Here is a 14,513-nt window from a genome sequence, read left to right on the forward strand (position 1 = left end):
AAGGTCAGGGTATAGGAAGGAGCAGGAGGTAGCACACACTCATGAGGGGCTCAGAAAATCCAAATCCATGACCTATGGTAAAATCAAGTGTGTGAGAACACCGGCATCTGGACAGGAGCCGCTCAGCAGCTTCTCCCTCAAGGCCATGGCCCTGCTGGGGCTCCAGGGACCTCAGAGAGTCTGCTCACTCGCATCTTTTCTGCATCTCCATCTTGCTTCATTGTTTTTAACCTACGTATAGGGATTCTTTAGGAACAACCCAGTTACTTGGACATCTGGTTTAATTAAACAGAAAAGGGAAAGGACAAGTTTACAAAGGACCATGGCAAACCAGAAGTAATTCATTATAACAGTTTTATTCAAGTCTCTGTGTGCTCTGGTGCGGGGACCAGGCTGAGATCAGCATTACACTGTAATACAATAAGAGGTTTAGCCATTGAACCAAGCCTGCTTGGCATCCCTAGTTGACAATTTACAGTACCTTGAAAATAGAAGGAAAAAAAAAAAAAAGAAAGAAAGAAAGAGCCAAAGGAAAGAACCCACTAAGTTTCCTTCAGGACTTTTCCATCTTTAAATATTGTTATGGCACACAATAACTTAAATCCCAAAGCAAAAATGGGAATTTAGGACACAGGGTCAAGTCACGTGGATAAGACATTGGTGCAAAGAAGATCTAGGGATGAAAACGAGTTGCTAATTACAGAGGAACAAGCAAACACATATATCAACTTTCACTTTACCTGGACTCAAAGGCCCTAAGATGAAAATCTCAAAGAAAGCATTTCTGTGAATTAAGTAAAATCCATCTCCAACTCATTTCCTTAAAAATCCTCTAAAAAGGAGTCTTAGACCATGCTATGTCTGTGGGTGGACATGTGTGGTTGCAGACAAACGTGCAGAACAGGTAGTGAGAAGAAGCAGAGGGGAATGTGAATGAGTTTATCACCTGCTTGCTACAGCTAGGTACCAGGGGCCTGTGGCTCACTGTGACACAAAGGCGGCGGCCTGATTTCAAGTTCCCCAGGAGGAGGAGACACACTACAGTAAGGCTTCCAAGCTCAAATGGGGATAAAGAAAAGTGGGGTGAAGCTGTAATGAAGGGCCACAGCGGGGCAACTATGGGCTGGAAAGAGGCCCGCAGCCTTCAGGGGTGCTGGCAGGAGAGCTACAGAATTGAGCTACATGTTCAGCTTGTTGCGGCACAAATCCCTGAAGAATCGTGGAGAGGAAGTGGAGTAGACAGCTACCAAGAACAGAGAAGTAGCTGCGCTGTGGGAGGCGGCGAGTCCAGCCACACAGGCAGATGGCAGATGAGCCGAGGGACACAGCTCCTCCTTGGACAGAGGACAACCTCAAAGCCTAGACTGGCCTGAGCAAGGCTAAGTTCATTTCACAGCTTCTGAACAGTGGCCTAGAAATGTGCTCAGAGGAGAAAGAGAGGACATTAGAACCACCTAGATCAGCAACTGGCTTCCCAGCCCCGTGACTCAGGCAGGTCATATAACCATCTGAGCCTCAGTCCACATAGCCTCGAGTGGGGGTAATACCTAACTCCCAGAATTACTATAAGGAGCCGAAAAACATATGTGTAGAAATCCTGAGGACAGTGTCTCCCACATAGCAGAACTTTAATGGTTTCTTATCATTTATTATTAGCCCCTATATCTAGGCCAGGATAAATCCATGCCTCACTCTGACAGCGATGAAGAAAAGGGCCACAGCCAACATGGCTTTTGAAACTTGTGGTTGAATAAGTGGTGAGAGTGAAAAGATGCCAGAGATAATTTTGAAGGCTCACCCTCGGGCACAGTGCTAGGTAGGGATTGTGCTCTTATCATGTGAGGGCCGAAAACCTCCATTCACTGCTGAACCCTTGAATCCAAAGACGCCCCAAAGAGGTTTCAGATGAGACTCCACAGGACCCTCTCTGCAGTCATCATCCCAATCTCCTACCCAGAGTGGCCTCCGAGAGCCTGAGGAGCAGCCAGAGAACACCAAGGAAAGGTCACCCCGAGTTACAGGTCCCAAGTGGAAAACGGGGTGCTTCACTGAGGTTAAGTCAACGCCTTCCTATCAGATGTGAACATTCCCAGAGAGCTTCCGGCCTCACTTGGGACTCAGGGGAAGGGAGTCCAGAAAAAAAAAAAAAAAACGAAAACACATACTGTGCTTCACGATGCTGCCGAAGCGTGGTTCACAGGTCCAGGGGAGGGGCAGGCAGGGCCAGAACTAGCGGTACTCACCTTAGAGGTAAATTTAAGGGGTCATCAAAAAACTAAGTAATCAAGGGATAAATCATATTTCGATGCAGTACTCTAAAAAAATAAAAAAATTAAGGTAAAAATCCATGATGAACACAATATCAATACATTACGCCAGGCTCTGCCCAGATAGGTGTCTAAGTAAGGACTTCAGACATGTGGGCAACACATTAACTTTTGAAAACTGACCTTGAACTTCAGCAAGGACAGAACAAGTAACAGCACATCCAGCGGGCCGTTGCTTGCCAGGAGTCCTCTTACAGCCATCTGACCTGACTTCAGAATGCCAGGAGGTCTATCTACCCCACGCATCCCAGCAGGGAAGTCTTGTCTCTGAACCCCTGGACTACAATCCAGTATCCCAGCCTGAGACATCCATCCAGTTGTCACATCCACGTCTACAAATCAGTCTAGTAAACCAGCCAGTGGGTGTTTGCAGGGAGGGCAGGTCAGACTGGTCAGGAGGGAAGATGGGTCAGGGGGAAAGCGGATCTGTTTCCAAGGGGAAAAGAGAGGTGTGGAAAGGCTCCCAGCTCTGCTAGCCAGCTGGGCTCTGAGCCTCCAGTTTTCAGCTCAAAGTCCAAAGCAGGTTCAATATAGTGGACGCAGGGAACCACAGGTAGAAAGAATCAGGAAGGGCCAGTCCTACAGGCTTGAGCTCGGGGAAAGAATCCAACATTCTAGAGAGCCAAGACCAGGACTCCCCAAGCGGCTAGGGAGGTCAGGGTCCTTCCAGCAACACACAAGGACAGAGTGGGTGGAGCCTGTCAACACCTCCTCTGGATGAACCAAAATTCTTAGATACAATCTGAGAAAATCAATGAGAGACTTATCTGGCCTGAAGAGCCAGTCAGAAGCCCTGGGGTTGGGTCAGGCTAGTTAGGCATCTATTAATCAATCAGTCAGGATTTCAGCTCACCTCCCACCTTCCAACACCAGCACCTGAGGTGGAGAGCACCCAGGTGGCAATGCCAGGAGATAGCTCTCCTCAGAAGCAGCAGTGGGGTTTCCTTTATATGGGGTTTTTATTAATTTGAATTAATTATTTTTTGTACTATGGATTGCATCTAGGAGTGCTTTATCACTACGTTACATTCCAGTCCTCTTTATTTTTTATTTTGAGAAAGAGTCTCACTAAGTTGCCAAGGCTGGCCCAAACTTGTGATCCTCCTGCCTCAGCCTCCTGAGTCACTGGGATTATAAGTGAGCACTCACACTCCATCTTGAATTCTTGATCTAGGAAAACACTGTTTTGCCTGAAAGAAGAGACATTTGGAAATGCGTTCCTAATAATAACTGTATCTTGACAAGAAGTCATTCTCCAGTCAAGCCAAGGAGGCAAGTGATACCATATGAAGTATGGGTGAACCATATGAAGCCACCAAGATTGGACGGTTTTTGACCCATGACAATACATACATTCACATACATTCTTTTCTCCACCAAGGGAAGCGATCTAGCGAGGTGAGGCTTATCACCATTGGAGCTCCAGGACCATATATTTAAATGACAAAGTCTTAATATATTATTTTTAGGCTGATCCCTAACTCCTGGGCTCAAGTACTCATCCTACCTCAGCCTCCCAAGTAGATGGGACTACAAGTGCATGCTACCGTGTCTGGCTAGAAGTTAGAAGGGTTTCTTTAGCTAGGGAAGGCAGTCACATCCCAGTTCATCTGGGCTCCTGAGGCCCAGAGTGGGAAAGACATTTGCAAATTCACAGCTAGTAAGTGGATAGCTCACATCACCAGGTTCTTACCACCAGGTTTATTTATGTTCATAATGCACTGGGGGCTACGCCCGCCTCTGCCCCAGGTTCCCAATATGGCAAAGTTCTCAGGAAATGTTTAGACTGAACAAACAGCAGGACTTGCTTCTTCCCCTGAGTCCTTCCAGAGGGCGTGAGTGTCTCTAACCATCTCTCCTCAATACCTCATTCACAGGCACAAACTCAAAGAAACACACCATGAAAAGTACAAGGTTCTGCATTCATGGGGGCCACCAGACAGATGGCTATTTCAACCATCCACTCTTCGGTCCCAGCTGCTCTTTGCTCTAGGAAAAGTAACCCTGGGCAGGGCACAGTGGTGCATGCCTGCAATGCCAAGGACTCTGGAGGCTGAGGCAGGATGGTCACGAATTCAAGCCCGGCCTGGGCAACTTAGCAAGACTCTGTCTCAAAATAAAAACTAAAAAGGGCTGAGGATGTAGATCAGTGGTAGACTCCCTGGGGTTCAAACTCCACTACTGGGAGAAAAAAGAGAGGGAGGGAGGGAAAAAGAGGTGAGCTCCATGAGTTAGGAATGCTCAGGAGGTTATCTTCTTTGCCTGAGGGGGTCGTTTCCAATGTGGGCACTATGGAAGGTCAAATCAAAGGTCAGTTCTAGATGTAAAGGTCAGTTCTAGATGTGTCCCTGAACAACACTGGCCTGGGGGGCAGGGGCTTTGTGAGGAACCCCATACCCTGATGCATGATATCCCCCAGGCAAGGGGACCCTTTCCCAAAGATCCTCCAGTAGGAACTGGCCTTATGATACCAGACTGTGGCTCTTGTCAAATCAGACTGTAGTGCTGACCCCAAAAAATTAAGAGAGAGCAAACTGTCACTCTGATACTGGCACCAAACTGCCACCTCCCATTTCCTCCTCTGTAAGACACAAATGGTGAGGATGGCCACCCTGCCAGGTGAAGTGGGGGGTCAGGGAAGGATGTGGGTCAACACCAAGTGCTACACAGTGTGGTCGCAGAGCACATGCTGGCCATGGTGCCCATCAGTCACACCGAGTCAGCTCCAAACCACTCCTCTTCCAGAAGTCAAAGGATAAAACAAAAGCAAAGTCCCCTGAGGCCAGGGTGGCAAGAGCCACTGTCAACTTCAGCCAATTCATCCTGCAGTGATGGAGGAAGCTTCCTCTAGGGGCGGCAGGGAGCCCTGCCTCACTGACCTTCTTCCACTGCCCTTGTGAGGGAAGCGTGTGATAACGGCTTTCAAAGGAAGGAAACCTGAGAGGGGTTAAGGGGCAAGCCTAAGGTCACGCAGGGTGGCAGTATGGAGCTACCGTGCTCAGCCTCAGAGCCTGGTGGCTGACTCGACAAGCAGTCCCCACAGCCTTTTCATTTCTCTTCGCTAGAATCATCTTTAGGCATTCTCCCCTTCTGTTCCAGAAAGCATATCAAACGTAGAAGGAGGCAAAGCTAGCACTATTCCTTATTGCTCGAACGTGGGACGTCGGTGTTACCATCATTACTGCCAGACCCTAGGGGCGCCAAAGGATGCTAAGATAAGAGCAGCCACCAAAGCCTATGGGAAAGAAAACCTAAGGACAACTTAGACATCTGTTCAGCTCCTGGCAGCAGTTTGGATCCCCAGGGGGTCAGTGGAGGACAATCAAGTTCAGAATTAGCAAGAGGAGCTGAAGGACCCAAGGGGATGGTGCGGAGAATATACAACCTACTCCTGTCACCATCTTCCATATAGTGACACCTGGTAAGAGCAGGACAGTAGTCTCTAAGAAGAGGTGAGGGAAGGGAAAGGGGGAGGCGGCTATGGCTGCTCAAGTGGCCTCATCCGCAGTTTCAAGCCTACTCCTGGCCACCATCAGAGAGCAAGGAAACCTGAGTGGACAGAAGCCCACTCGAACCGCTACTCTCTAGCTCTTCACGCCCTCACCAGCCTTGCCCCAGAGTGGCAGGCAGGGGCCAGGCTTGGAGGACCGACAGGTGGTGACTCCTCCCTATCGCCCTGCAGGATCACAGCAACATCTTCAGAATAACCCAGCTCTCACTTCTTCCAGGTTCAAGTATTTCCTTAGTAAAGACCCAGCCTTCCTTTGTCTTTCCCCTGGGTGGACGAGTAAGAACTGGATTCAACCCTCACTTAAGGGCAGGTGCCTGTCTTGCAGTTTACGCTGTATCCATTACACTACGTCTTTCCAAGAAAGACGGCCACAAACTAACAAAGTGACAAAAAGTAAAAAATGAGCAAAGGAAAAATCCCTGCCACAGAACACAGTCTAGAGCCAGCATGATTTGGATGGCCTGTGGGCTAAAGCCTGTCTAAGGGCTGTTTAGTGGAGCCAAGGGCATACAGGTCACATTCATGGCTTAGGGGCTGAGGCTCTGGAAGGCCCAAGGGAAGCACACAGCCATTTTCCCCAGTAAGAGTGAAGAGCCCTCACTGGGTTGGCTCGAACTGCTCATAGGAATCACATTTTTTCCTCTCCTGACTGAGGAGTAGGGGTATGGGGGAAAACGTAACCTCACACAGGGCTGGGGATGTGGCACAATGGTAGAGCACTGGCCTGACAGGCGTGAGGCCCTGGTTTCAACCCCCAGTCCTGAAAGAATAACAATCACCTCACATATTGACTTCGCTGAACCAAGAGAAGGAGAAAGATGAGATGTAGTAAAAATCCTGGGTGACAAAACCAGGAGCCAGGGGCCCTCAAGCCTCGGTGGGGGTCCTTGAACCAAAGGGCGAATGGGCTCATAAAGCAAGGAACACTGAAAACCAAGGTCCCCTCTTGAGTCCTCCCCAGGGCAAGACTTCTATCATAGTTACAGAGAAAGAGCAGTGACCAAATCTGTCCCATGTGCCAGTCGCACCACCTCCCCACCCTGGCATCCAGACAACAAAGGAACCTGCCGACTGACCTCCAACATCACCAGAGAATATTCCATGAAAAAGGCAGTAGAGCAACATTTACAGTCTTGATGGAAGAGGAGCAGGACCTGAGGAATGTACTTCCAGTCAGGCTGTCACTGCCACATGAAGATCACTGCTCACATACAACACGAGAAGCCTCAGAGGAGGACAGTGAAGAAATATATGAGACGTTTTTACCAAAGCTCAACATTCAAGTTCAGGACACAAATACGGGACAAGTCAGAGTTGGCCTCTGTTGTCCTTTATACCCAGCTCACAGTGCAGAGCCCAGCAAGAGGGCTACCTGTACACAGAGGCAGAGGTGGCCTAGGTCAGTTTCCAGTCCTTGGGACTTGACGGCTATTATACATCAACAACTCACTGAACACCTTAAAAACAGCATCAATTTGCCACGACCATTTACAGCAGGTATTACGAATGGTGTCACAAAACGAATGGCTCGGTTGAAAAGGAATCCCCACCTTTCCAACTCCCAGTGTCTAGGACCTACCCCGTGTGCTATTCTGGTGCACGGAGGAGAGATCTACCAACCAACCACAAGACCTGAAGCCCATGAATTCCAGGGATTGGAGGGAAGACCAAAGGAAGGGAGTAACACATAAAAGATCTGACAACCAAAGAGATGAACACAGAACTCAGTCTTCAGAACTGGCACCAGAAAGCACACCAAGAAGCTATTCCTGGGATGAGCATACATTTCTATCAGCACATGGTGTGACCGTGTTCTGACCCCAGGAAGGCAGATGGGGGCCCTTCAACAGGTGCTGGTTTCTGCCCTTCACTGTTTCCAAAAAACAAACACGTATAGACTCCACCACCCTCCTCACTGTAACTTGACTACACTTCCTCCTACTCCCTCCCCTTCCCTCGATTCTCACTAAACCAGTTCCCCTTACCACCTGTAGGCTCAGATACACAGACGGGGCACCTGGAAGTGCAGGTAGGTAGTGCCAGGTCCGTCAGCCCTTATGGCCCTACATTGGGCTAACTTGTCCCCAGTCCTCAGTTGGCACAAAAGGATTTGGGACACAGGACAGCTTACACCAAATGAGATTCCATTCATGGGTGCTGGGGGGGACAAGGGAAGAATAGCAAAATCAATCACAGAACATCCAATACTAGTGTGTGGGAAGGTTGAACTCAGGGCTAACAAAGAGACCCCCAGGACAGCTCTGGGCATACCCAGCTGGCTGAGGAGAAGCAGCAGACAGATTTGGCTGGATGACTCTGCAGGGTCACCCTAAAGGCGAGGAAGACTGTGGAGGGTGGGGGACATGCACGCACCCCTCCCTCCCCTACACAGCCAGAGCTGATGGCTGCAGCCCCTCCAGTGGACATGGGTAAAAAGGTCCTGCAGGGCAGGAGACCCTCTGAAGTGGCCCTGTTTCCATCCCTTCCATCTTCAAAGTGCATTTTCAGTGCAAGAAGTAGGGCTGGATCTCAAGAGGCCCCACTCTGAGAAAGGACTGTACCAGCCAGCTCCCTCTATCTCCCCCTGCGTCCCCCTTGCCTGCCCCTCCCCTGCCCCTTTTCACGCTAAGACCAGAATTCCTGCTGGATCTCGTAAGCAGTAGGCCTGTGTGTGTTCAGTTCGGCTCTGCACAGCGGCACAGTACTGTCCTGACTCTGCCCCTCTGCGTCCAGGTCCAGAAGCGTCCGCTCTGCGGGGGGCAGCGGCCCTGCCTGGAATGGGAGCAGGGCCGGCAACCCAGGCCGCTCCTCCACAGTGCTGCTGCTGCTAGCAAAGCAGGAGTCCAGGTTGCTGGGTGTCTCGGTGCTGGAGCTGTTGGCTGGGGAGGCGCTGCGGGCATGGCTGGGGGACACAAACCACCAAGGGTCTAGCCGTTGCCGATTGGCAGAAGGACGTGGCCGAGGCAGAAACTCCAGAGTCTTGGGTCTCTCCAGGGTAGAGTCCTGCTGTGTGTTCCAGCGCCTTGGGGTTGGGGGAAAGACCACATTAGGGTCAGGGAGCCGGGGGAATTCACCTGGGTCTCGGCTGGGACTGGGGGTTTTCAACATTCCTGGTCAAAAAGACAAAGGGAGAAGCATCAGATGATGGCACCATAGTTCTGGGTCAGAGGTACACTGCTCTCCCCACCCCTACCATCTCCCCATGCGCTTGGAATAACAAGAATTAACAAACATTTACCAAATACTTACTGTGTACCATACAACAGTACCTAGGCCAAGGTCCCTGTATCCAGTAACAGTAATGGGACATAAGAGTGTCCTATCTATAATGAATTAACTAAAGGCAGGTGCTGGCAAAAGAGCCACAAACTGGTCACACATGTTTGTAAACCAAGGCTCACTGGAACACATTGTGGATACACTCAAGGCCTACTTTTCAACCGCAGCAGCACAGCTGAGTGGTCACAAGAGAAACTGCACAACCTGCAAAGCCCTAAATATTTACCCTGTACCCAGTTTGCTGATCCCTGACTTAAGGAAATATCTGTCCTTCACTGTTCATCATTTAATAAATGTGATAGGAACAGAAGCCTAAGTAATATGGAGTCTCTGTTCCCAAGGAGGTAAGATACCTGAGTATTGAAAAGCCTATGAGAGGAAGGGCAGGTCAGTGGTAAAGTGTAATTGTCACTGACATCTGATCTCACTGAGAAGGTACGGCCATGCCCCCGGCTCCCCCTGGACTGGAGCTGACTCTGAGTTGGTCTTAGGTATTCCAGGGAGCAAGGTGTTGGCAGGGGAAAGCCGGGTTGAGAGTGTGTGTGCCCGGGTGTCCGATGCAGAAGGAAGGGTGTGCACGTGGGCAGTAATTCACCTGGACATGTCCCCATGTCTGCTGAGGAGGTGAGTCAGGATGAGTGCTGACAAGCGAGCAGATGGACAGAAGCTTACCTTATGAGTGTGCTTGAGCTAATGTCATAATGCGAGACCAGCAACCAGCTACGTGGTGGAAAACACCCCTCCCACGTGCAGCACAGCATTCCTTCCTAGTGCCTGTAGCACCCTCAGGAAATAACCAGAAACTAGACTCCTGCCCTTCCTGGACCCTGCCTGCGCAGCAGTGCTCTACCCTGACCCAGGGCCTGGACGTGCCAGTGCAGTACCAGGTCTGATTCTTCCTAGAACCCACCTGTCTTCTTTCAGTTGCCAGGACAGATCCCCACCCTGCGGCTCCATCCAGCCCTGGTCACCTCCCTGACCTCAGATTACTATTTCTTGCTTGGCAGAGTAAGAGGTGGAACGGGACTTACTCAAATCCAGAAGTGGAAGGAAGAAATGAGGTACCTACACCCTCACTCCCTGGGAGGCACAAAAGACAGAGAAAAGAGGAAGCAGCCAGGACTCACCTGCTCCAGGGCTGGGGCTCAACCCGTTGCTGGAGGGGCTCCTGCTGGCTAGGAGAGCTACAGGCTTAAGGGCTCCATCAGAAGGAGTCCGCCGGTGACCACTGGGCTGTGTGGGGGCCGTGAGGGTGACGTGGGTGGGAGTCAGGGACTGGTTAGGGTCTCGCTTGAAGCGCTCCACCCGCACATTGACCAGTGGGTTGTGGGTGCACGGGGTCAGGGGTGGGGCCTCGACGGGGCTGACTGGCATCTCGTACACCACGATCTCATCGCTGTCAGAGCGCAGTAGGGAGCGGGTGGAGTTGCACTCGGAGATGGAGGAGAGAGAGAGCAGGGTCAGGGAAGCTGAGGGGTCCCCCAGCAGCAGCATGGGCTCTTCCTTCTTGAAGAGCTTTCGGGAGGGGGGGCTGGTGCTCCGTCGAGGACGGCTGGCCCTCTGGAAAAGACCTTCACGCCTCTTCTTCTCCTCCCGGGCTGGCGGCTCGGGCTCCTCTGGGGGAAGCAGCTGGCACCTGCCAGCTTCCAGTAAGTCAAACCCTAGGCCTGTGGCTGCCAGAACAGCCCCACAGCCAAGCAGAGCCACCTCACAGCGGCGGTGGTGTGCCCCACTGCGTCTGAGGCTGTTGGTTGGTGTCAGCTGAGGGGTACTGGTGGCTGAGTTGACTGGGGTGGGCTCCTCATGGACTCCGTCACTGGGGGGGCCATCCCCATCCTCCCCACGAGGAAACGGGATACAGAGGTAGGACTGGTCAGGTGAATGCTGTAGACGACTCTCTCCACTCCTCGGGCCTTCGCTGTCCTCATCCTCTGTGCAGACCAGAGGATTGGAGAAGAAAGAGATATGGATACAAAGCAGCAAGAATAAGAATCTGGTCCTTTCCCCCAACCCAGGTCTCCCGACTCAGTGTCAGCGACACCAAAGTCAAACAGCCTGACTGAATCGGTAGGACTTGGAACTGACATGGAACCAACAGGGCTGTATTCCCTAATATTCAGCTGTGACCAACACAGGGAAATTAATCCACACATTCCAGAGCCCATTTTCCTACTTGTAGGAAAGAGGATTTGCTAATTTGCTACTTCTTTGGTACCTCACCTGTGTGTGTGTGTGTGTGTGTGTGTGTGTGTGTGTGTGTTGCTGGGGATTGAGTCCAGGGCCTCATACGTTAAGCAAGTGCTTTATCACTGAGCCCCACAGAAACCCTTAATACAATACACAGCATGAGTCTCTAGAACACTGGATAGAACAGAAACATTCCTAATGCTTTTGTATCTTAAAATTGGAAGGACTTTTGGATTTCTAGAATGACAGTCTTAAAGACTAGTCTCCACGAAGGATTAGAATCCACTACAATTGTCTCCATGGAATGACTTTAGAAATCTACAAAGATAAGAATACTGTCTGAGAGAGGACCTGGAGAAGAACTTACCCACCATGCAGTAATCAGAGGATGACACTGGTAAGCTTCCTGGAGGGAGGACTCCAGTGTCTTTATCACCACCCCCCACTTTGTGGGCTCCCCACAACCATACATAAGGAAACAAGAGTCAGGGAAGGGAAATGTCTGATTCAAGGCCTCACCCTCTTCCTGCCCTAAGGAGTCTCTAACTGGCCTCTTGGGATAGGAAGCCATGACAGCAGGAAAAAAATGCGATTTAGAAAGACTCAATGAAATGGGGACAGAGCACACAAAGAAAGGACAGAATGGGTGGCCAGGAGTTAAAGATAAAAGTAAAAGATAAGACAAACCCCATGAAGTAGTATTAGGGGCCCTTAAATAGTCCAGGAAATGGCCAAGAATTCCCTGAGGGAATCGGAAGGGAACAAAGACAGGAGCAGTGCTTACCCATCTCCATGAGGCTGGTGAACCCTGGCAGTGCCGGGCTGCTCCTCGGGCCCTTTCCCAGGTTGGGGGCACTGGACGACCACTGTTTGTATCCATCTACCAGGGATTTGAGGCTGAAGAAGAGGAAATGAGAAGACCATCAGAAGTGGCCACTTCCCTCACCCCAGTCTCCAAGGGCCTAAGGAAATGCCTTTCCTTGTTTGCCTGACCACAATGAAGAGTCCTGGGGTACAGGCAGCAACTCTTACTGAGTCCACCTGCTCCACAAACAGCTCTAGGGAAAGAAGAGCAGCAGTCTGACCCACCCACTTCACATGCTGTGGAACTGTGGAAAAAGCTGAAGGGCAGATAGAATCAGGACTGCCTAGTGAATGGGGGTCCTGTCTGATCCCTTCTTAAGGGAGAAAATCCACAAACACTGAACACGACCCACTTGTGACATTAGAAATACTGCAATGCAAAGATAACACTTGCAATTCAAAGCAAGCATGGGCAGATGATCCAGCAGAAATGGACTAGGCTGCTCCACTCACGCCACTGCTCAATCCCCCTTTCAAACTTCTGGCATGCTTAGGCAACTTCCAAAGCCATCCATTTTTCAAAAAGAAAAATCAACCAGCAATGCATCACCAACCGAGTGCACTTTGGGACAGACCTATGTGGGTAGTACGTTATGCTGTACTCCGGCCCTCGGCTTGTGTGGGGATGGAGAGAAGAGAGTATCAGCTTGCTTCCGAATCCCTGCAATCAGCTCATTCAGCAAGCTGGTAACTCTCCAAGGATAGACTGGGTATCCCACAAACCCCCTAATATCATGGGAGAATCAGAGGCCAGGAGCACTGGTCTTCTTCCCTAGAGGACAGTAAACAGGAGCATTGAGAAATCCATACACTGTGGTGGTTTGGGGGATCCCAGATTATAATCAGAGGTGGCTTTTTTTAATGCTGAAGACCCATTCAGCAAAAGTCCACTCTCCCCAGAGTCCCAGGCCACTTTGAGTACAAAAGGACTGACCTTTCCCCTGACCTTCATAAGTTGTTTCAAGTGCTAAAAGAAATACCAGTGGATTAAAATGCACTCCAGCATCCACTGGCTTCAACCAAAATAAAGAGCCAGGGAGAAGCACACTGGGAAACCCACAGCCTGGGACTTCCAACTGGTAATTTTATGATATCACTTCCAGCTCTGGATCCAAGGAAATCCAGACCAGAGAGTCAAAATCAGTGCTCAAGACTGAAGGATAAACAGCTATGTATCTTCTCCCTAAACTAAGGATGCCAGGAGTCCCCCAAATACTGGAGTGGTCGAGAAAGTGACAGATCAACACAGGAATTTTCCCAAAGTGCACAATGGTATTGCTCTTAAAAAAGAAAAAGAAAAAAAAAAAGTCAGCTCTGCCCTTGCGGTAATGAGGCCTGATTCTGTGGGGTATGAGAACAAGGAAATGGAAGGGCGATCGCTGCCAGCCCAGCTGGTGAAAGGGTGAGGATGAGACTCACCCCAAGTGGAAATGTGGAGATTCTGATGGGGTACTTAAGCCATTAGCTCTCTCCCGCCTCTGAGGGGATCTTCAATGAATAAAGAGAATCAGCAGTGAGCTCAGCTTCTCCCACAGTCCAGATCCCAAGGCTGGGCTTGAGCTGTGTTGCTAGTCACCCTCCCCCTGTCCAGTCAGCAAAGTCCACACCAGGAAAGAAACTGAACAAGATGGCCTGCTTGAGCTGCTTCAGGCCCAAGTCCTTCTATCTGTAGGGCGGAGGTCCCAGGGCCACTGCAGTGGGGGTCTGTGACTCCAGATAACCAAGCTGTCCAGAGACAAGTGTGTGTGTTTCCTACAGAGGTATACATGTGTTAAAAGTAGGAAGTGAGGATACACTCACTTAACATTACTCAATCCAAGAGAGCTTACTGCCATTGCATATTTTCTTCAGTCAACAGGCACTAAGATTAGAAAGACTCTCAAAATTTCCTGTAATCCCAGCAGCTCGGGAGGCTGAGAGCAGGAGAATTGTGAGTTCAAAGCCAGCCTTAGCAATTTAGCGAGGCCCTAAGCAATTCAGAAAGACCCAGTCTCTAAATAAAATATTAAAAAAGGGCTGGGGATGTGGCTCAGTGGTTAAGCATCCCCAGCTTCAATCCCTGGTACCAAAAAAAAAAAAAAAAAAAAATCTGACATCAGAGAGATTTTTGCTCAGGACTAGATGGAATACACTTTTATTTCTTTAATAGGAACTGAGAATCACGAAAAATTAAACCATATATTTTTAATTACTTCAAGAGTTATGAGGATAAATCTATGTAAGAAGAAAAGTGCAAGTTAATATTCTGTAATGTGAAATAAAATTAATTTACTACCAAGATAAAAGGTACCTTTGTTCCCTCTTTGGGTAGTAGGGATTGAACCCAGAGTCACTCTACCACTGAA

General features: G+C 49.8%; 1 protein-coding gene across 2 annotated transcripts in view; it reads right to left on the minus strand.

Annotated features, from left to right (window-relative positions):
* Positions 1-369: 369 nt before the first annotated feature.
* The window catches only part of Map3k9 (mitogen-activated protein kinase kinase kinase 9), a 71,479-nt gene continuing 57,335 nt past the window's right edge, over positions 370-14,513 (minus strand). Inside the window, exons 9-12 of one of the 2 annotated variants that reach the window (XM_047540725.1) lie at positions 13,588-13,656; positions 12,089-12,201; positions 10,245-11,048; positions 370-8,948 (exon numbers count right to left, since the gene is read on the minus strand). In XM_047540725.1, coding sequence (XP_047396681.1) covers positions 8,464-8,948; positions 10,245-11,048; positions 12,089-12,201; positions 13,588-13,656 — 1,471 coding nt within the window. In that variant the 3' untranslated portion in view covers positions 370-8,463. The remainder of the gene's footprint in view (positions 8,949-10,244; positions 11,049-12,088; positions 12,202-13,587; positions 13,657-14,513) is intronic. The other variant, XM_047540726.1, reaches the window with a different exon arrangement.

This window comes from Sciurus carolinensis, chromosome 2 (genome assembly GCF_902686445.1).
Source record: "Sciurus carolinensis chromosome 2, mSciCar1.2, whole genome shotgun sequence".
NCBI classification, from domain to species: domain Eukaryota; kingdom Metazoa; phylum Chordata; class Mammalia; order Rodentia; family Sciuridae; genus Sciurus; species Sciurus carolinensis.